This window comes from Buteo buteo, chromosome Z (assembly GCF_964188355.1).
Source record: "Buteo buteo chromosome Z, bButBut1.hap1.1, whole genome shotgun sequence".
Taxonomy (NCBI): Eukaryota; Metazoa; Chordata; class Aves; order Accipitriformes; family Accipitridae; genus Buteo; species Buteo buteo.
The window spans coordinates 27,075,011-27,102,134 of record NC_134204.1 but is presented as its reverse complement, the minus strand read 5'-3'; the positions used below and the strand labels follow the sequence as shown (position 1 = coordinate 27,102,134).

The 27,124-nt window shown below is 40.3% G+C and overlaps 2 protein-coding genes across 5 annotated transcripts in view; one reads left to right on the top strand and one right to left on the bottom strand.

The window, feature by feature from the left end:
- The window catches only part of IQGAP2 (IQ motif containing GTPase activating protein 2), a 130,752-nt gene that overhangs the window by 80,753 nt on the left and 22,875 nt on the right, over nucleotides 1–27,124 (top strand). Inside the window, exons 10-21 of one of the 4 annotated variants that reach the window (XM_075021369.1) lie at nucleotides 400–563; nucleotides 1,080–1,167; nucleotides 3,673–3,836; nucleotides 4,369–4,529; nucleotides 6,481–6,605; nucleotides 8,687–8,850; nucleotides 17,309–17,399; nucleotides 21,925–22,086; nucleotides 23,300–23,442; nucleotides 24,452–24,622; nucleotides 26,184–26,267; nucleotides 26,960–27,031. In XM_075021369.1, coding sequence (XP_074877470.1) covers nucleotides 400–563; nucleotides 1,080–1,167; nucleotides 3,673–3,836; nucleotides 4,369–4,529; nucleotides 6,481–6,605; nucleotides 8,687–8,850; nucleotides 17,309–17,399; nucleotides 21,925–22,086; nucleotides 23,300–23,442; nucleotides 24,452–24,622; nucleotides 26,184–26,267; nucleotides 26,960–27,031 — 1,589 coding nt within the window. The remainder of the gene's footprint in view (nucleotides 1–399; nucleotides 564–1,079; nucleotides 1,168–3,672; nucleotides 3,837–4,368; nucleotides 4,530–6,480; nucleotides 6,606–8,686; nucleotides 8,851–17,308; nucleotides 17,400–21,924; nucleotides 22,087–23,299; nucleotides 23,443–24,451; nucleotides 24,623–26,183; nucleotides 26,268–26,959; nucleotides 27,032–27,124) is intronic. The other 3 variants (XM_075021370.1, XM_075021372.1, XM_075021371.1) reach the window with 3 other exon arrangements.
- Nucleotides 12,192–15,424, bottom strand: F2RL2 (coagulation factor II thrombin receptor like 2). Its single transcript, XM_075021373.1, has 2 exons — nucleotides 15,092–15,424; nucleotides 12,192–13,393 (listed from the first exon to the last, which is right to left on the bottom strand). The coding sequence occupies exons 1-2, from the start codon at nucleotides 15,147–15,149 to the stop codon at nucleotides 12,306–12,308; spliced, it is 1,146 nt and encodes a 381-aa protein (XP_074877474.1). The 5' UTR covers nucleotides 15,150–15,424; the 3' UTR covers nucleotides 12,192–12,305.

The window sequence follows — 27,124 nt, the reverse complement described above, 5'->3', positions numbered from 1 at the left end:
TCTTGCTGCTCCTTCTCTACTAATCTTTGGGGGGTTAACGTCTGTGTGTGTGGTTTTTTTGTAAGGATTCCTCAGTTCAGAATCAAATAATTTGTTGCCTGCTCTGTTTCTTTATGTTTGAGTTCCTTTTGTGTGCAGAATACTGTAAATTTTGTCCCCCTCTTCTATATACAGCCAAAATTCATTCCTAAGCTTCCAGTTAGCAGTGGTCGATCTGCTCCCACACAGGCTCGCACAGAGCCAGACTCCCTTTGTAGGACTGGTCTTGAAATAGATAATCCTCTGCTGGATGAAGATTGCCACCCTCACTGGCTTTTATAACAAGTGCGATGCTGACAGCAATGGACTACTTCTTCACAGAAACGTATTTGCTGTTTATAAGCACTGTTTTCATTTCAGTTCACATAGCTTTAGTCCAAGTGAATGAGGCTATTGACCGGCAAGATGAAGTGGCACTGATGGCAGGTTTGAACCGTCCTGCTCTGAGCCTATTTGAAGTTCTGCCGCAAAATTCCTCATGGTACCTATTGCAATTGTGTGATTCTAAAGAACAGAAAATGCAGGTAATTTAATGGAACAGATACTACACATCAGTTTGCATTTCTTAGCTGATCTTAATCCAGAGAAATTGCTTTTATCTGCCTTCAGAATCACTTAAACAGTTTTGTAAAGGTTTTAGAATAACTACTGTACTAATTGACACCAGAGTAGCTGCATTTGCTCTAAAGAGCAAGATGCCCTTGTAAGTAGTTACTAAGATACAAGATGAAAATTTGAGATATAGCATGCAACCCCTAATACTATGTTTGTTTTGAAAACAAGTTATAACTTGAGTACAACAAAAGGTAATATTGAATCATTAACAGCAAATGAGAGTCAGTTGTGTTTTAAGAAGAAAACCCATCATTTTGAGAAAGATGAAAATCACAGGGACAGATTAATGCTGTGTTTACTGTGACATTGTATTTGATGCACAGGGGATAGTACAATCAAATCCTAGTGTCCTGTCAAAGGGGTTTTATCCCTTATCTCCCATCAAACTTAAAAGCATAATTAAATCTTTTTTTCTGATCTGTTAGATAGCAGGGGTTCCAAATATGCTCGACAAAAGTGAAATACAGAAAGAAGTTAGTGTTGCCAATGCGGAAGCTGAGGCTCACAAGCTTAGTGAGTAACTGTTTTAATACTCATTCTTTACCATCACCGTTTAATTACGTTAAGCTGATTAATTGAATCTACTATTTCTTGCGTGTAAACAAGGTTTCTTAAACTGAAACCATATGTGTTGCATTTTATTTTCGTAAGTGTTCATCTCGGTGTCACAATTGCCAAGTCACTAATCTGTGCTGCATTGGATATACCCTTATCTAAGATAGCTAACGCTTTTTTCTTTGAATAACTTGAGCCACTGGTAAACACATTGGCTAAAACTGAAGACAATGCATGGCTTGATGGCTTGAACAAATATTTATTAGTGCAGTATTAATTCTCACTGGGGAGCAATGATCATCCTTGTAGAATTAAAATAGAATGATCACATGGAAAAATAAAAATAGAATGATCACATGGAAGAATATTTTGCAATCACATCACAGAGGAAAATTATTCTCACTTTTAGACACACATATCTTAATCTGACCTGTTCTTAGCCTACTAAGAATGTCACAAGATAAAAGTTATAGTTTGTAAAAAATATAGTTAAGGGGGATCTAAATTTGCAGTGCATGTATTCCTGCTTTTGACTGGGAACTTCTTTGCTCGGAAGTTCAGCTTTGGTTAAAATGCTGTCGTTTCATGCTACATCTGGGCATGGCTTAGTGGCTGTTTTGTCTCTGGTATTATTTCCAATGCTTTGAATCCAGGCTGATTGCTTTCGTAATGTGACTTAAAGGCTGTACTGTGAGGTCAACATAAGCCAGAAGATAAGTTTGACTTGCTACCTCAAATGTTACTTTATTTTAGATTGGTTAGGCATGGTAAGCAGTACTTCCTCTAAAAGAGTTGTTCCTTGGTAAAGGAAATGATAAGGAAAAATGTGGTGTATGAAAAGCCATAGCAGCAATCTGGAGAGCAACTTGTTTCTTATGTTTGGTTTTAAAAGGAAAAAATAGTGGTTTTGTTACTGGAATGTGAACAATGTAAAGTGTGTTTTGCAAGTTGCATGCTCAGTTCCTGAATTAGAAATCAGTAGGCTGGTTATTAACTAGAGAGCTCGTCTAGACCATTAGAGGACTCTGACTCTTTTCCTCTTTGGTCTTTTCTCTAAAAAAAGCATGAACGCTGTAGCTTTGAGAACCTTTCCTTTTTCTAACCTCAGGAATAACCAATAGACAGACCCGTCAATCACAACATGGCCCCATATGACTATGCTTCAGAACAATTGAGATGAGACACAAGGGGCTTGTTTAGGTGGGTCTTGTTACTTAGAAAGGTTTTCAAAGTCTCTGTGTTGTAATAGTAAGATCTGAGTGTTGCTGCATACGTGAACTGTGGATGGTGTCTGCTGTACGAGCAGTCCTGTACAGACTTGAGCAGTTAGTGGTGACTAAAAGCATTCCCTGGATAATAATATACAGAAAAGCCATAAGATAAGGTAGAGGAGGTGGGGGTTATTTTGCTGATGGAAATGACACTTAGGTAATTGTCATTCTTTACTCTGTCTCATGCACTCTAACCTTCAAAGTTGTTTCCTTTTGTGCAAGACAAGAGCAGTCCCTTGTACAACATGTTCCTGGGTGCGTCCTGGCCCGGGTTTCTCCAGAGTTGGCTCCTTCAGGTGTGCAATTACAGTGGCTGTGACTAAGCTAAGGTGTGTTTTAAGGGTTTTGCAGCTGCCCGAGTGGGAAGTGTTTTTCAGCATTTTTCTACTGGGGTTCAAACTTCTGCTGAAGTCAGTTCAGCAATAAGCAAAACAGGCGAGTTGTTTAGGTACCAAAAAGGGTTATGCTCATACTCCTTTATGGTAGTCTGTTTAATTTGAAATTTGAGCTGTAGAGAAGGGGATAATTTCTAGATGGCAGTGCTTGTGAGGACTGATCTTCCACACTGTTAGACAAACAAACAGGTGCTGGCATGCAGAGGAAGTCCTAGAAGCTGTAGCATGTGGTTTTCCATCAGTTCAGCTACTGAAAATCTCAATCCCCCAACGTATTTGGCTGATTTCTACCAGGCCTCCTGAAATGAACAATAAAAATTTTGTTGGTGTTGCAGGACAGGCTCATTCTAGCTAGCTAAGTCCTACCAAAAGGAGGAGGCAAGTGAGGAAACATGGCGCAGGAGAGGAGTGTTTGGGGTGAAGCAAGACTAAGGCGCCGCAGCTGATGTACCCAGCAGTATCTGCTGCAAGCAAACCCAGGAGGGATGTTAGGTCTTTCTCTGTGCTAGGATGGGGTCAGCTCCTTGTTTCGGGTTAAAAGTACAATAAGCAGTCTCTAATACCTAAAAGTCCAGAAACCTTAAATTCGTCCAGTCATTTATTTGCTGCATACCTTTGAATAAACACTGTTTTTAAAACATTCAGTAGTTCTGTCTTCAAGAATCTCACACAAATATGTTTCTTCTCTAATGATAGCAAATTATACTCTCTGGAATAGCCTAACTGCCATCTACATGGCATAAAAAGCAAATGGCATATGAAAATTAATAGGCTTTTCTTTCCCTGCTGTTCTCTAGAACTTATAGCAGTTGACAATATCAATACTGCAATTCGTAACAGTGATCCTAGTAAAACACTGGTTGCGCTGATGAAACCGGAGGCGCAGCTGCCTGTTGTTCACTCATTTGCTGCTGCTGTCTATCAGACTGAGCTCTTCAACCTCCAACAACAGAATGCTGTGGTAAGAGTGAAAAGCTTACAACCTGCTCACTGATGTTATGTAGTCAAACCACGAAACAGCACAAACATAGCATATTGTTGTGTAAAATGAGACTGAATTCTCTTGCCATGGTGTTATGTATTGCATGAATGGTTTTCCTTGAATAGGCAATATTGAATCACAGAATTCGTTTCTTGACACACTTTGCTCTGGCTGAGCTCTTGTGTTGCAACAAATCAACTGTCATTTTTTAATTGTTGCATGCTCTTAATGAAAAACTCTGTTTTATATATTGTGTAGAAAAGTAATCCCCTGCTATGAGGGTAAGACCAGAATAGATGGGATTGTGGAGCAAAAGAATGAAAGGCTCAAGGTATAGCAAACCCAGTAAACTCTATCACCAGTGTTGTGTTAATCTGATATGCCTGTGACTAGGAAATTTGCCAGGCTTTTTAAATCAAGTCCATCTCCTTGATGGTATCTAGACTGTGTAACTTAAATTTGTTACACTGCTTATTTAACTTCCTGACTGCAATACATTATTGTCCTACAGAACTACCTGGCACACGATGAACTGTCTATTGCAGTAGAAATGTTGTCAGCTGTTGTGTTGCTAAACCAGGCCTTGGAAAATAAGGACATCCTAATGATAAAGAATCATCTCAGAAACCCATGCATTGGCTTCAATAATCTGGAAGAGGAAAGCTTTCAACGGTAAAGGTTCATTTTGTCTTGGCTGGGTGAGACTTGGCAACTTCTGCAAAAAGGATAAGTAGGCATTTTATTAGGTGGGCTCTCCTGTGTTGTGGTTATGAAGCTGAAATAGCTGCAAGATAAACATCTGTGTTATAAATTAATAAAGGATAATGTGACAATTGCTGAACTAGTTGTGTATCCTTAAGTATAAGCAATCGCACAACCTCAGATGTTTGAAGGCAGAGGATGTGTGAGGTGCAGGGAAAATATCCTCAGAAAGTAAACATTAAGATCTGACAAGAATTTTTGCAGACACTAAAACGTGAACCAACTGCATCTGGAAATTGTTAATCAGTAACCTCTCTGCAATTCTGAAAGAAGATCTTTGGAATGAGGTAGTGTTTAATGCCTTAAGCTCCAGGAAGTCCCTTAAAACAAGGCTGACCCCTTTTTTGCCTGAGAATTGCAAAGGTCTGAAAAATGTAGCACAGTCCTGCTTGCTAAAAAGCAGAGTGTAACACTGCACATGTGCATGTTTAACATTAAATTATAGCCTTCACTCAGCTGCCAGCTGCTTGCATTGCTACATGCCTGACTGGTCACAGCCATGTGTTGCTACCTCTGTGCTCTTTTGTGTACCTGCAAAAAATATCAGGCCAAATTATGATATGTAAGACCTGAGCCCCTGGCATGTGGGGGAGAGTGTGGGGGCATGGGCTGGTTCTTGCCTCTGTCACAGCTGGTGGAAACCTCCATCTGCTGCTGGAAGGCATTACTAGGCAAAAGCAACAGCAGTGGCTGAAGATCTTCACCAGGCTTCCAGGGGACATGAGTCTGAAAGTGGCCCTTGCTAGGTGTCTCAAAACTGGAGGGAGGGCAGTCGGGACAGGAATAAGAGGCCAGTGTTTTGGTTAGAGGGAGCAGAATGCCGTAAGGTGGAGCAAAATTATTCTGCCACTTGGGCTCTGCTAAAGTGAGGTGGTGCTTGTGGGCAAGAGAAGCAATGTTATATACAGAAATAGGCCCCAAAGTGTCCAAGTGCAGCTTTTTTGGCTGGTGTTACTGTGACCTGATCTTTAGATTAAGCTGCCAGTCAATACAAATGAAATTCTAGGAATTGGTTGGAGTAGAGAATAAAATAGAATTTTATTATGCCATTGTGTAAATCTGTGCTGCCAACATATGTTGAATATTGCAGGAAGCTTTGACTGCACAATACCAGAAGGAATACAGTAAAGCTAGAAAAAGTTCAGTGAGGAGATGGTGTTCAGTGGCTTTCTACCAGAAGAGATTAACTTGTTAGGAATGTGTTTCCTAGAAGAGAGAATATAGGGGAAATATGACAGAGGTCTGCAAAAGTTAATGATGTGGGGAAGGTTAATAGAAGTTGCCAGCTTCTCTTATAACTTCAGGTTTTATTTTTTTATGAGAATTGGAGCGAGAAAAGGTTGGACACGATCAAATATCAAGTTTAAAATTAAGGAACTGCCATCTCACAAAACACTTAAATAGTGGGATTCATTCCTCAAGAATACATAAGATTTCAAATTAGAGTTGATAAATTAATGGAGCACAGCATTATTGGCAACTAGCAAAGTGATACGTAACCTCTAGTTCAGGAATCCCTTAAATGCAGGCTGTTGAATGCTGGAAGGGCAAATCAGAGCAGGATTTATCTGTAGCACCATACAGTAAAGTGTACATCCAGTGTGTGTATTACCATCATCCCACATAGCCAGGAAAAGTGCTCTGAACTAGTGTACAGGGCCATTTTTTCAGATCATGAAATGCATGTGTAGACCCAGCAAGGCAGCTTGCATGTCTGTATTATTTCTGGCAAGAGATGAGTTTGTCTGAAATTCATTGAAAAAAATACTAGGCACTAAGTGGTGGATGATACATCTGACTAATTCTTTACGGCAGTTTCTTGTATATGAAGTACACTTCTGTATTTTATATCTTCTTGTAGTTATGCTGATACACTATTGTCTATTAAGTCAGAGGCTTCATCTCAAGGCCAAGATTATTTAAGCTGGAATGATATCCAGAACTGCATTGACATGGTTACTATGCAAATTCAAGAAGAAAATGAAAGTAAGTAATTCTTCCTCTACCTTGCCCACAGAGATGGTAGTCTCGTCCTTGGTACATAAAATTCTGTGCTGAATGGCCTTGTACAGACACTCTTCAAGAGAGAAAAGCATTCAATAATTTTGAATGCCCGTTGGTCTTTAAATCTCCTTGGATTATTCCTGGTTATGTTATGGCTGGTTGAAAGATATCATAGGGTGCCTGCCTTCTGTGATGCTGAAAAAAATGCCATGGTTCTGCCCACTTGGCAGTATCTTTCAGTATTTGCACTGGATGGTCTCACTTTGGGGATTTTGCAGAAATTGTAAGCAAAAAGCATATTAGGGGATACTGGAAGAAATTACAGGCAGTGTCCTGTGGAAAAGAATTTTTTAATGTTAAACTATTTCCAAGCCCTTGTTTTTCACAAGGCAGCTGGTAAGAAGTTATGCAGTGCAACTATCTGTCCTGCTCTCCTTGTAGGTAACCTGATTTCCCATCTGAGAGTAGCTTCTTATTCCCACTTTGCCTAATATAAATGGATTTATAGTTTATTTGGGCTTCAAAAATGCTAAAGGATTAAGTTTATCCACTGATACAGAAGTATGGTGGTTTTTTGTTTTGTTTTTTTAAAACTAAAATTTGAGGCTATTGAGTTATGCCTGATTTGCTGGAGCAAGAAAGAAGAGGGCATCTTTCAGACTGCTTGCCATTTGGGAAGCAGTCAAATATAATTTGAGAGCCTTTGTAAGGTGCAGGCTGTTTCCAGTGTGCGTGCCCTTCATGCGTGGTGCGTGTGCCCTTCCTGCACTGCCATTGGTGTCATGCGTGCTACTGTTTCATACTGGTAAAGGAAGCTTTCTATTACAGAAATACTAAAACTAACTGGATTGTTGCTTCCTAAATCTAGTTAAGTGGTTGCCATGGACCCTCACAGCTTGCTCGCAATGTGTGCCCTCCAGCCTGGTGGGATGCTGAGCAGTTCATTTGACTGACACAATCACTTTTTTGTCTGAATCTCTGCAGTCACTAGAAGTTGAAACAGGCCTTAAGAAAGGTGGTCTTGCACTAGGAGAGTCAGTATTTAGTATTAAAATAGTTGCACTTGGTTTCAGTGATGCTGGCTTCTGGCCAGCGATGGTTATTTGGGGCAGAGAGGAGAGGAAGAAGGGTGGCCTCTGTTTCCATAAGCAAGCCTGCATGTCTGCACGGCCCCTCTTTGGTAGCATCCCAGAAAATTGCTCATTCCCAAAGCCTTATGAGGACATGGATCTGTGACCCCGCCAGCTGGGCTTTGGTGGGTCTGGGAGAGACTTGGTGAGAGATGATCCACTGCCAGCAGGTATGCCATCCCTCACAGGAGATGGGGAAGCCCTTGGCTGGTGCCCTTCTGGGGTGGCTTTAGGGAGAAAGTAGCCTGAGCAGCACATTTCAGCACCGTTTGGGGGTAGGAGGAAATAAGATGTTGAGACCACTGTGAAGAAGATGAGTTAGAGGTTTTATTAAATACAATGGGCCATTTTACTTGCTGACTGAAGTCCTGAGTGCCACTAGTCTGAACAATCAAGTGATTTCTCGTAAGGTCAACATTACCAGATTGGTTATTTAAGGTGAAATTTAAAAAATGAGGTTAAGTTGTAATGTAGTGCAGTAGCTGGGGGGTCAGTATGTTTGTATTGGCCCAAATCAGGGTTTCAAGTAATCTGGTCTGAAATCACCTGAAAATAAGTCTTTCAGCACTGTAAGCCAATATGTAGGTAAACGTATTTAGATGTGATGCCCAACCTTTCCTTAAGCTTCATGTAGATACTCCTGCCCTGAAAGTAGGGAAGTCTGGTTTTGGTTTTTGGGTAGGATAAATTTGATTTTTATAAGAGGTAGGTTCAGATGAACCAATAAGAGTGGCAGAAAGGAAAACTGTATAACTTAATATCTTCACATGAGTTTTTGAGCAAAAATAATTTAAATTCAGCTTCTGTTGCTGCCTCTGCTTCTTGTTACTTGATTTTTCTGTTCTTCATGTTACTGCTTTGTTTGTACCTCATATCAGATAAGTTACATCTTTCTTTCATAACTATGTCTTTAATAACCTTTCTGTTTCACAGGAATCATTGCAGTTGGCCACATTAATGAAGCAATTGACCAAGGAAATCCTGAGAAAACTCTAGAAGCCCTACTGTTGCCTACAGCCAAGCTGCAAGATGTGAGACCAGTAAATGCAAGGCATTACCAGGATGTTCTGTACCACGCCAAAGCACAGAAATGCAAGGTTAGAGCCTTAACTGTTGCTGTTTGTCAGAATTGAAATGCTAGTTCTTTTCACTTACATGTGTGTCCTTGTCCTGTTCCCCTGATATTCCGATTAACTGTGTCAATGGGGTTGTAAATAAGCCAATGACAACAAACTGGCACCAAGTAATTTTCCACTACAACTTATTCTGACTGGCAAAAGGGATTAATTCTTGATGTATTAATAGTAAGACATATTCTGCGTATGTGTCACTATTGACTTGACATAAACTTGCTTCATTTTTAATTCTATTAGGTCACTGCAGCTATTACAAACCGAGGGCAGCAGCAGCCCTGACATAGTTATGAATTTGTGCAAGGATCTAGTTACTAGACTGTGTCAGGCAGGTAGTTACAATACGGATGTGACTTGAGGCTTTTGCCAGAAAGGAGTCATAGTCATGCTGAAGTCATGGTGTTCCTTAACAAACCTCTGGAAAGTACTTTGAGAAGCCTTAGTTGCTTAAATCTGGTGTGTTATAATAGTGGAGTTTTTATGTATTTCTGGCTTTATCATGCAACAACAAACTGGCTGTCTTGTATGTGCCTTCAGTTTAAACTTATCTCAGCAGGATATTGCTATCTGCTTCCCCAAAAGCAGCGACCTGGTTAGCATCACAGCTCAGGGAAGCATAAACAAAGATCAGCCTAACAGCTTGCAGGATGTGACTGAACACAAGATTAACTAAAGCTACTAGCACAGCACTTAAAATGTCGAGCGTTTGTAAAAGACACTTACAATTCACATGTGTTCCTAAAGTAATATGGTCAGCTGGAGAAAGTCACTGAACTTCAGCTTGTAGAAATATCTTCCAGCTACCTTGCCACCTCACCTGTGGTACCTGCTGTGAAACAGTGTGTTTCCACAACGCACCATCAGAGCTTTCAAAAGCCGTTTGCACATCTCAATTTCTTGCTTGGGTTCCCAGGTAAGGACTGGTTTCGCTGAGCCCTGGATCCTGAAAAGCTGACTACTTTACCAGCCCTGGAAGGGCCAGGGTTGGTATTTGCATGCAGAGAGTGTCCACGTGGGTGGTGGCTGCACAGCGTTGGCCTGGGACGTGCCAGACCCTTTGTGCATGCCTAGCGAGCTGGGATGTCCCTGGGGCAGAGACCTACAGCCCACAGGTGCCCAGGTGGCTGCAGAGAGCAGCCCTGCCCTGCCTTGCTCCTGCTGCCTGCCGCTGCGCTCCCGGGGTGGGTGCAGACCCGGTGCCGACTCCTGTCCCCGTGTGAATGTGCTGATATGAAACAAGTGGGTGTCTCCAAGTTTTGGAACAAAAACTGTGTAATCTCTTTGGAATCTTCTTGTTCAAAAATTTGTGACGTTCCTAGAGGCTTCCGCTGGCCTTTCTCTCCTGAGATATTTTGTCTCTGCAGCTACTTAAAACATCCCCTCTGTAAACAGGACCATTGCTCCTGTTTAGGAAGAGAGCAAGACATTGTACCAAATGTGCTCCCAAGAGAAATATTCAGATGCATTAATCTGACTTACTCTCCGTGCCGGTTAGTTACACAGACATCACCATTCCTTAGGTAAAGGTATGATTTGGATTGAACTTTCCTTAAAAAAAAGAAACCCAAACACAATTGAAAAGATCGTGCAATGACTAAATTCTGTCTATTTCTCACTCTTTGAGGCCTGTTTAGAAAGCAGATCTGCCTTTAATTGTATTTAGCATGTTTTAAGAGTGAGCCATGGCAAAAGGAAGTATTTGATTTACAAGGATCAGACAGGTCTGCCTGTGAACTTCCTGTGTTCCCCAGTGTCTGGAAAAACATATCGGTCAAACCTGTTTGCTTATTCTAACCAGCCTGCTGTCACATCCCTGTAGCTGTGGTGGCTTTGGGAAAGTAGAGTCTGCACCCAAATCTCCCAGTACCCGTTACAGGTCTTAATCTCAGATCACACCTACTTGTTTGTTGCTTGAAATTGAAAATGCAAACCTGGAATTTATTTATTCCTGTAATCTTAAACCACAGCTTCTAACAGTTCTCAAGGCCATTTCAAACCAAGCGTATTCAGGTCCCAGGGAAGGGAGACCCTGTGTTGAGGGAAAGTATTATGGATACATGAGAAGTTAAACAGATGTGCCAAACTCTGAAATGGTTCCTGTGTTATTTGGTTTTTTTGAGTGATAGGCACACAGGTTTTAGAGTTAAGTCCACGCTTTTTGTATTTACAATAGTTGTATAACACCTTGATTATTTTAAAGTTATCTTTAAAATCTGTTCTTGTTCATGTTGAGGTAATGGCATGATTAAAACTAACTGCAATTAGGAGCAAGAAGAAATTGAAAAGGGGGAGTCTTCCCAGGATGCAAATTCCTTGAAGACATTTTCCAGTGCAAATGATTTTATTTAAGTAAAGTTTTTTTACAATACCCCTGTAAAAAAATCTTTTTTTGTAAAACATCTTTTCTCATCGCTGTCTTACTGCAGTTACAAATACAAATGCGCTAACCACTGAGCTCATTTTGTAGGACCTTACAGTTAGTATATATGTAGCTCTTGAGTTTCCGTAAATGTAAAAGCTGACCCTTTGCTTTATTAATGTGGACAATCAATCACAACTAGCTTCAGTATTTGTAACACTAGATGTTTCCTGTGAGGATGTGGAAATAGAGAATACTACAAAATAGCTTCCCTGTTTTGCTTACCAAGCAAGAATAATACATGCCTGGATTCACACTGATAAGGGTTAGCTCCCAGCAATCCTCATGGGCTAGAGGAGTGCAGGCACTGACGAAGTGGAAGAACAAGTCTGCAATGCAAAGCTGGTTAAGCAGCCTTATAGGAGATGCTGCCTTGGAAGTGTCAGGCTCCATGTCTACAGCTGCAGATTTACTGCTGTTAAACATATAGGGACTCTGGCTCTTTATTTCCAACATCCAGGGCAGTATTTGCTCTTGGCTATATGCCAGGGAGCTTCTGCAAAGCTCGGCAGCTCCCAGGCATGTAGAAGACACTTTTACTTGTTCATATTTCCACTGGGCCAAAAACTTGTTTTCATATCGCTGTTCCTGCAGTGAGTGTGGGCTGAGAGCTAATTTGAAGTATTTGGAAATCATGAATGGACCTAAAAGTACCGTTCAGCTATTGATCCCTCTTCTGGTGTTCGGAGGCTGTGGTGACTGATATCCTGGTTTCTTCTCCATGGCCATGAAAGTGATCTTCTCAGAAGGAAATGGAGGTGCAGAGCCACTTCCCTGAATCTACATTGCAATATGAGTGACAGAATTACAGACCTAGAAAAGCATATTTTTGAAGATATTTCTTGTGTGGTATGTGGAAGGAAGTAAATTTTACTGAGATTGTGGGTTTTTTTAACACTTTTTAATTTTTTAAGTTTAATTGTTGCACTTGAGGTTTGTTGCTGCCCTGGTTAATGCCATACAAAATCATAATTCCCATAATATAAATATAGAAATAAATTCATTTTTCCCTGGATATTTTAACCATTGTTAGATAAATATTGGATTGACTTCTAATTTTTGACATCAGAAAATAAAGGAAAGGATCAAGACAACTGTTTAAGCTGCTAAGGCATAAAGCAATTAGATAAAAAGAATACAACCCATCTGTGTTGTAATAGTAGTAGTTGATGTGATGGATAATAAGGATAATATTGCTTGGCACAAAGCAAATAGCAAAGATGGTAAGGATCAAAAGACTGACTTTAACGTACCAGAACCATTCATGAGTCTTAAGTGTTCGTATAATTGAGACATAGCAAAAAACAATAGTTGCAAGAGGTATTAAAAACCCAAAGATAGCTAAAGAAATATAGTAGTAGAACTGGAAGGAAGATATTGTTTCACAGGCATTTTGCACGTCATGGCAGGTAAAAATGTCCAGTTGTTTCACATAATAGCTTTGCTGCATTATGCAAAGTGGAAGCATGTACAAGAAAACGATGGTCCACACGGTAGCGCAGACTGCAATGGCATAGGGACGTTTTGGCAGGCTCTTGTAGGTAAAGGGGTGAACGATGGCCACGTAGCGGCTGACGCTGATGCATGTGAGCAGCAGAATGGAGCAGTACATGTTCCCATAAAACACCACAGTGGTAGTTCGACACATGATTTCCCCAAAAATCCAGTTGTTCCCATTGATGTGGTATGCTATTTTGAAGGGCAGCATGATGCAGAAGAGCAGATCTGAAACTGCCAAATTTGTGTAGAGGATGGCAGTGCACACTGACCGGATCCTGAAGAGCAGCATCCACAAAATGATGGCATTAGACGGTACACCCAATAAAACAGCACTGAGGTAGATGGCGGGCATTAGCTTGGTGCTCAGAGAACTAGTCAGGTACTCCACTGTGGTGTTGTTCACTTGTGTTAAAGTGGAGTCATTTGACTTTTTTGAAGAGCATTTCTGTTCTGTGATATGGATGGTCGTTGTCTCCCCTTCTATAGCATAAGGGGGGATGTAATCATAGTCTCTTGCTGAAATTCCACGGAAAGTCTTAATAAGAGACACTGTTTTAATTGCAGAGCCATTCAGTGAAAATTCTGAAGCTTAAAAAAAAAAGTTAAAATTGTTAAAAAGGACAAACTACTGGATTAGCAATATAATTCACCTTCAGGTATGGAGAAAGGTAAACATCTCCATGTGAAAAACAATATATGTTTAAAAGATTTGGTGGCATTGTCCTTTGCTTTAGGTGTTCATATCAAATGTACTCAAGGACAATCTTCACTTTGTCATCTCACACCCAACCTTGAAAATTTAGCATGAATCTAGCATCAAGATGATCTTTCTGCATTTTGCATGCTTTTAGTAATCTTTGGCAAAAAAATATCAGACACTTCTGGAATGTTTGTCACCTGTAGAGGGGTTTTTTCCCAGTAGTAGCAATGTTGGTAATTCATCATATAAACAGAAGCTTTGGTCTAGACTTGATCAGAATTTCCAAAGCAAACAGCGGTACTATCCTTGTCACTTCACAGATGAAATGCATGACTGCAAAAGATGCAAAAAGCACTGTCTTGCCTAATACAGGCTGAAACTTTCAAATTAGAAAGTTGACATAACCTTCAATTTTTTGATCTCACATATCAAACTAATGTTATTCTTCAGCTTCTGACTAAAGCAAACCAGGTCTTTTCAGCTCCTCATATATGAGGAAGGGCAGTCAGTCTTGAGAACTGAAAACAAATGCTTGGACTGACATTAGATCAAATTTATTGGTAACCTTTTCATGCAGCAGGAAAATTTTCGGTGAGTAAATCTTGTTAGTATGTGGGCAAAGCCAATGATGCCACTTTTATTAATGTGTTCCTTACACATTCTGTTCCTCAGTCTTTAGTAGAGAACTTTGTAGAGACACTGATGTATCCAGATAAAGCACAAATGTGTTCAAAATACTTTCTAAAATCATGTGTTGCAAAATAGATTTTGCAGAATAAACAGCTGTGTAATTAATATTGTCATTTAAAATTTTTCTTAGCTGTGTTTAATGCAGAAAGAATAGTGTAAAGCTTAGAGCATGCATCTTGAAATTGGAATTCAGAAGCGAACTCAAATTTGGATGAAAACATGTGTGTTTTTCTTTTACTCTTCCATACTGGAATAAAATATGGAAAACAGTTTTATCAATGCTTACTGGCAGACTTATGGTAGAATGTTTTGAAATGATAGTTAGTAGACTGCATCCCTTTTAGTAATTTTCTGGATGGTTAATCCAGAACATGAATTTTAGTCACTCTTTAAAAGACATATATGTGCATGCATGCATATATGTGTGTGTATATATATATATATAAAAATTAACTTTTAAAAATGAGCTTTGTTTGAAAACAGCTTTAATTCTAGTGATTTAAAAAAATGGGCTTATTTGATTATTTCCTTTGGTTATTTTTGTCACAATAGTTATCTGAGCATTTCCTTCTAATAGCACCATCTGTGGTCATAATTCTGTTGAACATTTTAAGGCAGAAAGAACAAGACTCTACAGGTTTAAGATTATCATATCACTACAGAAATACTAGAGAGAAGATGAGTCCTCAGTTAAGCACAGAAAGATCCCTTAAATAAAATTCCTTATAGAAAGTGACTGTGGGGAGGTAAGGTGTCACTGAAATGGAAGAATAAAAATCTGCCTTAAGTGAGACTTCCTAGACTATAGTTTTCTGTAAGCATGTGTGTACAACCCATTCAAGCTGGTGAAGTGCCAGCACTATCAAAAAGGAATAGATACAGAAAGGAGGACTCACCTGTTGTGGAAAGACTGGAGGTAAGAGTGAGCAGTCCAGTGAAAATCAGTATCTTCATTGTAGTACGTGATATCCAGCTAGCCAAACAACGATGCTGATCTAGTTCATCTCAAAAGGTGTTTTGTGGGGGATTTTTTTCCCCTCTGTAAGGGACTAAAGAATGATTGATCTGTCCTCCAGAAGCATCCTGTAGGCATGAGGTTTACGGTAAGGAGCTAGTTTGTTCTTTGTCTACTACAGCAAGAGGGTGTGACGTATCCAAATATGCACACATGACTCAGTTTCAGCCTCTGCCCAACACAGAGATAAAATTGCTTTACAGCAGCAGTTTAACTCCTAATTTACCATGAGCCTGAAGCCAATGTGTGTGGGGATCTACTGGAATTTGTACATACAGCTATTTGAGGGTAAAAAAGGTGTTTTCTTGAAAAATCAAAGGGTACGTTTAGTAAATCCTCAAGGGTCTCATCCACAATCCGAAATGACGTGTTGCTGAACTCTGTACCTTTCTCAAGGAAGAAGCCAGGCTTGGAGAAGAGTGTGGTGATCTCAGTTTAGCAAATGCAAAGGTGAAAGCAAGCCGCACACAGAAACATGCCTTAAGAAAACTGTGCTCTGCGTTTGCCTTGTACCTCCCTACCAACTGTTAGCTGTCTGTGTTCCTTCGATCCAGCTGCTGGCTCTGCTCGGACAGTTCCCACCCCTCCATGGCCTGCAGCCTCTAAAACCTTTCCCCTATTTTCATCTAGTGTTTTGTTGATCCCTTCCTTTTTCTCTGCCTTTTTTTTTTTTTTTTTTTTTTCCCCTTCCTTGAATGACAAATAACAACAGCTTGCTTCAGCAGACAAAATTAGCCCAAGTCTCAGTCTGGCTTCCAAGCTAGCAGTGAGCCTCGGTATAAGCTGTACTTGGCTCCAGAGCAGTATTTGTGTCTGTTTTTGTATTTAGTGTGTAAAAGCTGGACACCAGATAAGGAATTATTTTCAGTTTCTCAATCCTTTTCTCAAAATCAGCAGCTTTAGTTTGGGAATTTAGTATACACTCTCCCAAGTGTTAACTTTAACTTTCTTCTTAGAAAAACTTGTGGTGTGTGTCCACTGTTATGCGATTGCCTGACACTACTTGATTTTATTTAGATATTCTGCTACCTTGTTTACATATATGATGCAAACTGAAGAGTCTGTCTTTAGAGTTTTTTAACCCTGTCTTCTCTTGGTAATTTCTGCAGATAACAGAATTGTTGGATTTTTGGCCTGGAGTTGGGTGCAAAACCAGGGATATTCATTGTGAAGCTGGTTCTTTGTCCACACTGTTTTAGCTTGAAAGAGTTTCTGGTTTAGTTTTTTTTTCCTGAAGTATTTGTGTGTATATACTCCTAGATCTTTATCAAATACATTCCAATTTCTCTCATCATTAGTCTGTTATAGACCTGGCACTCCTCTTTCCTCTTCAGAATGAATTTTGTTGCCCCACCTACTTCATTACATTTTAAATGTCACTTTAGCTCCAAACCCCTATTTTCTCAGCTGAAGTGTTGGTTCACCTGTGAACCTCGGCAGCCAGAGCAGGGCTGGTTGGTGGGGATGCTGAGCCCCCTTCCCTGCACCTTCTATTTTGACTTGGGTTTAATGCCATGCATTGTTAGCCTGTAGGAATAGTGAGACCTGCTCTGCTGCTTAATTCCTGAAACATTTGCCACCTGAGCTAAGTCATCATTACTAAAGCTGAGCTGTCTTTCTCTGACAGTTTTTGCTGTTATTTTCTAATGTAATGTGTATTCAGATGTATATGTGGATCCTTTCCAAATAAGGGATTCTGAAACAAACCAGCCTTGTGCAGTCTTCTGCTTTGGCATCTTTATGCAGCTATCACAGTGCTACCTGATAATGTGTGGTTTTACTTGACAGTCAGATTATTTTGCCTATACATCATGGAAATGAAAACATTTCTAGCTTTGCTCAAAAGTTTTATTGATCTTTAGCAGGATAGTGTCTTCTATACATGAAAACTTGCAGAGCTTTGTATTTGAACAGGAGCTTATTCAAGTCAGTAAATAAAGTATGAACGTGTTTTATTGCTGATTTTAAACAGTCAAATTCTTTTTAGTGTCTAAGGGGTTTGCAATAATAGATTTTATATTGGAGCTCCATCAGTATGTTCAGAAAACTTTTGTTATAATTCAGTTTTTTCAAGGCTTTTCTCTATCTTTTTTTCCAGGAATCCCAAGATGAATCAGAGCTTCTGTGGCTGGATGAAATACAAAAGGGAATCAGTGATGCCAATAACAATATAAAAGAAGCGGCAATCTGTAAGCATTAACCTGCATCTGCATTGCTCTTGTTTTTATTAGTCTTGAAAAGCTGAAATTGGTAATTTATTTTTTCCACTTCAGGGAAGTGTAGCAGCCCTTTAAATACATCAAAAGAAATGAATGCGTGTTCTTTATCATACTGAAATGAGGGTGACTTAGATCTCCAGGGGTGGTATTGGTTTTATCTAAAGTGGTAATCCTTAAGGCTTGGCTAATAATTTAGTGGATTTGGTTATATAGCTTAATATCATGACCAAGATTTCTAGTGTCAGTATATCTTCACATAGCTGGTGAAACAGAAGCATATGTGAATGAGAAGGAATATACTGTTCAGGTGATTATTTTGCTTATGTAAGACTAAAATTTTGATGCATGTTTTAAGAGCAAATTCTTACATGTTCACAACTTTGATTATTCCTATTTTATTATAATGTCTTCTATTAAGTGCTAACAAAAAAAAAAATAGGAACATGTTAACTTTAAAAGTAGTGCCAAAAGAGCACTCGGGCTTTTTGGGGAAATGCATGCTCTTCCAATCTGTAAAGAAGAGGAAATCTGTAGGAAAAAAGCTGAGGCTTGTCAGAGCATTTTGTACTGGATGCACTCAACAACTTCTGTCAAAGTTTGAATATAATTATTTACATATTATGAATATTTTTTAAAAATTAACTTGGGCAAGTAATGTAGAAGCAAAAGTAGCTGGGTGTATGGGGCACGCTGGAGAGCACGGTGACACCCCTACCTGTTCCTGCCTGGGGCCAGCACAGACCAGCCGAGGCTGTTAGCTTGGCATTGGGTATTGGTTCACCTTCTGCTTGACTTGGCTTTGGTGAGTCAGTGTCGCCTTCTTTTGCACCCTAAGAGCTTGTGAATACAACTGCTGAAGTAGGTGCATTCCTGCAGTGCTGCATTCAGCTTTCGTTAGTGCAGTGCAGCAGCCTGTTTGCTTATAGGCAGGCTACGTCAGTAGTTAGTGCTTGGGAAGTTGTGGGTGGAGGAAAACAAACACAGCTAGCTATTACAAAATCTTCTACCCCTGCTACAGAAACATTGCATTTAGTATTACTGTTACTTTAGAAATTATTTAATCAATTAACAGTCTTAATGTAACCAGTCAGATACACTGAAGACACTCGGAAGTATTTTTGTGAGTCATCCGTCTGCAGTGAAAAGCACCTGACTTGTGTTTTCTGAGATGGGGTCACACGCATACACATTGTCCCAAAGGAGCTCTTGTACTCAGGAGTGCTGATACCTTCTTTTGTGGACAAAACAGGCTTCCTATCAATGCTACCTAGAGGTATGAGGAAATATCTGAGCATAGAGAAGGGAAGGAAATGCATAACTTATGAACAGATGTAAGTTAAAGCTAAAGAGCAACTTGAAAACATCCTCGTTTGTGTCCACTGATGTAAAAGCATTAAGAATACACCTCATAAATGGCCCGCAGAAATTAGCACAGCATTATCCATATACCAATACCACACAATGTTGCTAATGATAGACCACTGCTCCAGCTTCATCCACGAGCTAGTTGTAGTAAAACCTTTTCATATGATCTGTGTTTGTAGTAAATGCACAGCTCTTCACAATCAAGGATGATCAGTAGAACTGTTTTAACAAGTCACTTGTGGAAATAACTGCTAATCTCCTGTACTCTGCCCTCTGGGTTAAAAGGAAGCAGTGTCAGCACAGCACATTCTTCAGAAAAGCTCTAAGATTTCTGCGGCTAAAAACTGAGATTTAAAATTTCCCCACGGCACAGAACCTGATACTTCCTATAACAAACACATCCTGACTCAGGAAGTTAGTGTGTTGTGTACATGTAGTCTAAACTTAAAGTTTAGTTTGATCACAACTTGGAAATGAACTTCTATTCTGATCTATCTTAGAGATGCTATTTTTAAAAGGTAAACAACTCCCCATGTCCCACTCCGAAACTTTTGCAAAGCAGCCAAAGATTTATTTTTCAGTCAGAACAAAGTGTATTTTTGAGATTGCTGCAGTAATGGCAATAAACTAAGCACCAAAATAAAAGAAGGTACCGGCCGCTCTACTGAAACAGTCTTGATTCCTTCCAAACTAGTTTTTATGCCTTGTATAAATAGTAAATACTACTATATTAAAATTCTAAAAGGTTTTTACAAACTGTCTTCCCTGTCAGTGAAGGACTCTGTATCTTCATTTAGGAAGACATGTTCAGTAAATGCTGGTGTGCTTCCTAATTCTTTGTGGTGTTTGCTGTGCAGTTTGCATTGCCTTGCTTCACTTCTTGAATCAGTCCAACCATTGTACTCCTTAGATAAGTGGAGGACAAAATGAGGTTGGCCAAATATCAGCTGTATAGCCTTCAGGAATAGACAGAAATACTGACCTTAGTCTTGCACAGGAAGAGTCCGTCTGTCAAAGCAGGATCTGTTATGAGAAAGCCCATGTTATAGGAAAAAGATGATCTTTGGCCCTGTTGAGAGTTCAGGCTTATCACACCAGACAGCTGCATCTTTGCGTATCACAGCTGTTTGAAGGGAGGATGGGTGTGGAAAAGAGCCCTTCAGAGTGTGGTCTGGTACTGGCATCCCAACTGCTGCAGTGGCAGACTGGAGCCCACAGTTCTCCTGCACCTAAGGATGGCTAAGGTCCGTTTAACTTGTAATTTTACAGGGTTCACATGGCTCTTCTTTAGAGCAACAGCTGCAGTACTAATTGCTAGCACTTCAATGGAAAGAATAATTTCTGTTGAATTGGATATTTTCCCTACTAAATATTTTTCTTACATGTTCCTTCAAAAATAAAAGCATAATTAATTAAAAGATGAGGAAAAGCCAGGCAGCAAGGGTACCTACAGAAACAACTCTCAGCTAGATTGTGTGCTCTTTTGTCTTTCTAACAATAGCTTCCAGCACCTGTAAGTATAGGATGAAAAGGAGGAACAAAAGCATTCAAATACTGGTGACCACAGTTGATGAAGCACATGGGACTGTGTATGGATAGGGCTGAGCCCCTAAAGCCAGCTGGGCCAGCAGCAGCAAGCTGGTAATGTGTGGCTTCCCAGTTTTTCCTGCTTCCTTGCTGCTGAGGCCGGATGCCTGAGCATCGCGATACCATAGCTGCATTACAAAGTCATTTCTAGTCTCGTGGGGAGCACATGTGTTCTTAGTAGGGGTCTGTTTCAAAGCACAGAAAAATAGCAGGATGCTATCTGGTAGAAATACAGATGGTGGTGGTGGTGTGGTATTGTGTGTTCACTTTGTTTCTCAGCTGGCTGCCAAGGTATTTGGAGATTGATCTGTTATTGTCTAGCCAAAGTAACCCATTCCACCTTAGTCAAACTAACCACAAAGAAAAACTTTCTCTTGCTGAAATGCTCTCCTGCTAGCTCAGCCTCATGCAGTGCCTTCTGTATGTAGGCTTCTCATAGTGAGCACCTTTTGGGTCAGCTCTGTGTAGGCAGGGCACTGAGTGTGGTGAGGAACCTTTTTTGTATTGATCTGGATATACACAAGAGAAGGAAAAGTGTTTGGTGTTTCAGCATGAAGTGCAGCTGTGGGATGCAAAGGTAGCCAGATTCACTTAAACCAGTATATAATGTATATTTGCTAGCCATATGTCTATTCACTTGTTCTTCTGTGCATAGATCTTGAATTTAGGTGTGAAGGAACACCATTAAAGACCAGAACAGCAGTTTCTAAAGCAGCATATACATCTAGTTTGTAAGGTGCTTTGAAGTGGTGTGTGCTGCTATATGCTGTCAGGTATGGTGGTATCAGCTCCTTCTGTGATGGCGGGACCTGCACAAAGCAAAGGACACTTAGAAAGTCCTGAATCAGAGTATGGGTAATATCATACAACCTCAAGTTTGAACATGCTTCACAGCATCACCTCTCAGGGCACTTTTATGTGACCTGGGAGCAAAAGCTGCACCTCTGGCAAACTTTAGGGCATGAATTTGCTGCATCAGCTTTAAACAAGCTCCCAGGGGGTGAGGACAAGAAAGGGTTGCTTCAGGATCCCAACTAGGATGCTGTTAGTGTTGCAAGACTTTGCTCAAGGCAATCAGTTTTTATTCCCATTTTGTACAGTAGAAGTGAATGTTTACAGCTTGTAACCTAAGGACTTCATGCATCTCTAGAAGGCTCCCTAGTGATCAGCAGATGATGGCCTGTCTGTTAGGGCAGGCTGAGGGGGGGGTACCTGCTGTCCTCAACCTCTACCCTGGTGTCATCTGGTGTGTCTCTTGATGGGGGAGCAGCTATGCCCTCAGACCGCTCTCAGTTGTGCTGTAGCTGCATCCCAGCCTGGGTGGAGTGCACACTTTCTATCTAACAAGCTTGCTGTTCTCTGAAATACTTGTCCTTACAAGCATGAAGGAGGCTGCATACGAGCAAAGCACTGAATTGCTGTGTATGTCATGTTGTCTGTGTGTGCCAGCCTTAGAAGTCCATTATCAAAGTTGTTGGAGGCTAGAGTTGTGGGTACATAGAGTATAAACCACTCAATTTTCTATGTCACTATTTTACCCTAGTGGCTGTTGGAATATCAATGATTAACAAGAGCTTGGAGAAGGGTGATTCACAGCCAATCCTGATGATACTGCAGTCCCAGTTTGGATTACGAGTCATTCCTGAGTGTGCTGAAACCTATTTCAGGAACCTCTCTGAAGCCAAGAACCTGAAAACTGTAGAAGGTAACCTTCCTGAACAGGACAGTTCCACGTCTTCATATCACTGAGGCAACTGGAAAACTAGCACAGAAGGTTTACCTAAAATCACTGTAAACTGAGGAAGACAGTTGCTGGTTTTAAATCTTTTGAGAAATGTTATAGTTGCCCAAGTGCTTTTTACATGATGAACTGTTGCACACATCGTCCAGACCACAGTACAGGCTAAGAAATGAGTCTAGCTATTTCCAGAGTCTAGCTAAGACTTTCTAGAGCCTCAAACTAGCTTCTGAGTGACTTTAGGGCAGCTTCTCTGTGACTGTCAATAGATTAGTCCATCCTCTCAGAAAACCATATTACTCTCCCATTTTTCTCTTTTTTTCTGTTACCAGATGCAGAGAAGGGTTAGGCGGCACGCTTCAGCCTTACATGTTACTGTCAAAGATCAAGCCAGGCTCTGCCAGAGTGTCCATGGCCCATTTATGGTCCCTGTGCATTGCCAGAGCAGCAGGTATCAGCAAAAGCTGGTGCTAGAATCTGCCCATAGCAAGACAATGGGATGTTTTGTCATGTTAGAGCTGCAAGTTGGTGATAGCTAATGCAGCCAAGATTAGCTAATAATTTAAAAAAAAAAAGTTACCGTCAATGTAGTACGCTTTCTTCAGTAGATGGGCATGTTTCATCCTGCAACATGAGTTTTGAGAGGACATTTTGCACAACTGACCATATCAGCTTTACCTTCAGGCCTTTTGTCCATGAGGAAATGAGGCTTTTCCTGCCTGTCAGGATACAGCCTTGTTTACCAAAGCACTAAATAAGACAATGATGTGGATATAGGAAATGTCCTGTGTGAGCTAAGTGTCAATAAGGCCAGCATTTGGCCAAAAGACAAGAACAACATTTTTTTATAAACATTCTCAGTTCCGTTTATGTGAGTGATGGTGGAAGACATAGCACACACTGTTTCAGGAGCAAGCACTAACTTGGCAGGTTGGAGTTTAGAGAAGCCAGCAGTGGATCTGTGCTAACCTCGTAGCTGTTTCATTCTAGAAGAATGATCCTGATCCCCCTAACAGGATATTTTGAAAACATCCTTACTACAAACTGGCCAAGATATGTAGTGGCTTTGCATGTAAAATGGCTTTGTAGCAAAGGTAGACATGGGAAATGGGTAGGGAGAGCTATAATTTTTCAGTGTAACAGGACATAAATGTGTACTAATGGTATGCATTGGTTTTAGGTTTTAATGAAAGTCCATGGATTAAACTTGTAATGAAAAACATGTATGATTACTATTACAATGCGGAAACTGAGGAAGGTACCTGTGTCGCCCCTGAAGGAGTTGTACCAAAAACTTCATGGTTAACTGGTGAAGAAATCCAGGTAGGTGGCTGAAACATTTGCTTTTATTGCAAATGTAGCATAAACATTTGCGAGAGAGAGCAAGTCATGGCAATATTAGGGGAAGAGGCTGTGCTGGGTGACACTGAAGATCACTTTAGTTCAGTATCTGCTTCTGACAAGAGCAGCAACTTAAGTCTAAGCAGACAGTGATAGCACAGCATCCTGCCTGATGTCTGACAATAATTCAGGGTTTTCCTAACTGGAGGTTACAGCATTTCTTCAAATGGCCACCAGCAGACACTGATGGAAGAAAGTCTGATTGCTTTCATATCCTTTTATATCATTTGGACTTTGTATTGGCCTATGACAAGGAATTTCATGATGTATTTGGGGGCAGGTGGAAGCACCGTTTTATGTTTAAACCTAGTTATCTGACAGTATTCTTGTATCTTCAAGTTCAATAGGATGAGTGTGATACTTAAACTCCCTTATTGTAGAAGTTTTGTGTTAGCATGAAATATAATTTGGAACGAAGTAGATCACACAGGCTTCTGCCCAATTTGGTTTTTTTTATTCTGATGCAGCCTATCTAGGTTACAGGTTTACTCTGCTGTACAAACAGCTCAAGTCTTAGTGTAGGTCCTTCTGAAATTCTGACTGCAGCAATACTTGAGTGTGCTTCTGTGTAGAGAGCTCCCCAATTCAGTTAGTATTTCTTAGTGTCTGACTTCTGCAAAAAACTTGTATTAGGAAAGCAGAACACTCCTAAAGCATAAAAAAACCTCTCTCAAACTAGCATATCCAGCTGAATAACTGAGGCTTGAAAGCAGTTCAGTTACCCTTCATGTAAAATTCAGTGGTAGCAAAATAGCTCTTCCTTCATACTGATTAAAATCTAGGGGTAAATCAGAGGGGCTTGTGTAGGATGAATATAAGCTGTATAGATGATGGAGAGAATACAGACCAAATTCCAGCATGGTTTTGGCTTGAGGTTTTTTGCTTTTAAATCACCTTTTAAAAATCACCTTTTTCTATGATCTCTTAACAGAGCATTGTTGGGCAAGTTACAGCAGATTACAATCGAGAGCAGCTGTGGCTTGCTAATGAAAGTCTGATTGTTCAGCTGCAAGCCCGAGCAAGGGGATTCTTAGTCAGAAAAAATTATCAGGAGAGAAAAGCATACCTTCAAAACCAGGAACCATCTGCCATCAAAATACAGGTATTGTTCTAGAACAAGAAGGTAACATGACTTGGGCAGCTTTCTGCATGCGACAGTTTATGTGGCTGATTACTACCACTGATACAATCCTCAAATAGGTCTGTCTCCCTGTTTTCATTAGCAGCAGTTCAAACGTCTACATCTGCAAATATGTTCTTGTCCTTGTTGGAGTAATTGTGCTTTTAAATAGCAAATATCCAGTTTTTAAAGAATGGATCATGCCCACCTTCGGTCTAAGTTACGTCAGTGGGAGAAGCTCAGAAATACGTAGCCCTGGCTTTATCCTGAGATGCTCAAGTTTTGAGTGGTACACCTAACTATGCACAGTACAAGAACAGAAGATATTTGTTGAGTATTGAAGCAAAAATTCCTTGGCAAAGCATGACTTAAGAAATACATTCCTTTCTGGACTATCCCCACTTGGAAGTGGTTTGCCTCTGCTCCATGAAGTCATAGCTGGGTAGGGAGTGGCAGCCACCCTGGTGTTCTCAGGCTCTGGCAGTATTTCTTGGATACCTTTTGTATGCTGAACTCCGAAAGGAGTATAAAGGAAACTTTATGCTGAGGGTGTGAACACTGACAAATGCATGCACACTGGTTTTAAACAGTGAAATAGCCACCTCCTGTTAGAAGCAATTTATTCCAGCATTAAAAAACAACCAATCAATACCCCACCCCCACTCACCCTCCAACTTAGAGAAGAATGTACAGCTGATTTTTTTTAGTTTAGAGTAATTTAATTTAACAATTCAGCAGCTATCATTGGGATTGGCTTTTCATTTTCTGGCATGGTGTCTGAGCCCAGTACAGGACTATACTGTTCTTTGAGAAATTTAGGGTCTGTTAACAGGTTCCAGAATATGGAGAAATGTATGTAAATGAAGTTGTTCTCTGATTGTGTTCTATGGGCATTAAAATATAAATGACTTGTGAAAAGACAACAAGTAGAGGACAAGGCTGGTGTCACTGGCTGGATAGAGATGAAAGGCAAAATATGGTAAAGGCAGTGAGAGTTTGTGTTATCCCTGTTATTGGGTTCCTTGCCAAAAGTTTGCTTCTGAGCTAGCAAAGGGGGTGCCAAGTGAGGGAACTGGGAGGTTATCTGTGGTACAAGATGATCCTGAGTGACTCTGGAAGACCAGAGACTTGGGAAGGAGGTCAGACCAAGAACAATGGGGGTTCAGCTAGGTAGGGGACAGCCTTTGGATGTAATGGGCAAGAGCTGGCAGATTCTTCCCTGTGTGGCATGAAGCCAGTGACTGGGATGCTAAAGGATGTGGGTGTAGTGGTGATAAGAGTAAGGATGGTTTCAGGGGAGGGAAGGAAATGGCATTGGACAACAAAATGTTTGTGCCGAGATTGGCCAAAATTAACATGAAATCTATCAGTGCACCTTAAAAATATAGAGGCAAGCTTACTTACACCTTAGTTATCTTTTTGCCACAATGGCAGTTTTTCTCTACAAGATAAACACTGTTAATGATTTTAGTGTATGCATGTAGATTTTAATAAATGTTAGTTTCTTATTAGTAATAATGATCTCCTGCCTTTTGTAAAACAGGCTTTCTGGAAAGGATTCAAACAAAGGAAAAGCTATGTTGACAGATTAAAGGTGCTTCAAGGCAATGTTGCTGCTATTGTTAAGGTAAGATCCCACTGTGTTTTGGGGCCTGAGTATGCTTTATCCCTTGGCTTGGTGGTCCACCACCTGGGAATCAGAGACTAGGAACACAAACTGGATGGTCTTATGGTCCAGAAATCTGCATGGCGTTGAAAGTTCTTTAACTGACAACTTAAGGAAATCGCTTCTTGAAAGCTCTGTGTTTGACTTCTACTAGGCTGTGCTGAACTTGGCTGGCTCATAATAGAGATTTCCTTATGTTTCCCTTTCCATAATACTAAATTAGAAAATATTTGAGCTGACAGTGTGTTATTATTCCATTAAAACCTGTCAAATTTATCTGAAAAGTTCACTATTCTGAGATGCTAATGGGATACTATGTCATGAGTAGATCATAGATCGCAGATGGGATATTGATCTCCTGTCTCTGAAGGAGACTGGTTTACAACTGAGAGCTGAGACATGAAGGTAGAAATTACTTCCAAAGATAATACTACATGTGGGTGGTAGAGCCTTGAACTCAACTTGCTATTTCAGTTGAAGCCCATTAATCTGGTCACTGGACTGTGAGAGCCCAGTACAGTCACCTATGGCCCCAAGCATATGAGAACAGCACACCTGCCGAAGAGAACTGTCAGAAGTGAGTTTAAAACACATGTGCACAACAGTTTGTGGAGTATCTGTTAAGTTTTTGTTTAATTTTATTTAATTTTCAGATTCAGTCATGGGTCAAAATGTGGCTAGCAAAGAGAGCTTATAGGAAACGGCTGCAATACTTCAAGGATCATGTAAGTCCTTTTTCTCCATTTTGAACATGAAGCATTAAAATAGGGTAATATGACTGCATGTTAAAATAGGGTAATATGACTGCATGGGCAGTT

Coding starts and splice junctions, on each gene's coding strand:
- F2RL2 (XM_075021373.1), bottom strand. CDS start 15,149: ATGAAGATACTGATTTTCACTGGACTGCTCACTCTTACCTCCAGTCTT. Junction 13,394..15,091: donor CTCCAGTCTTTCCACAACAG/GTGAGTCCTCCT, acceptor TTTTTTTTTAAG/CTTCAGAATTTTCACTGAAT.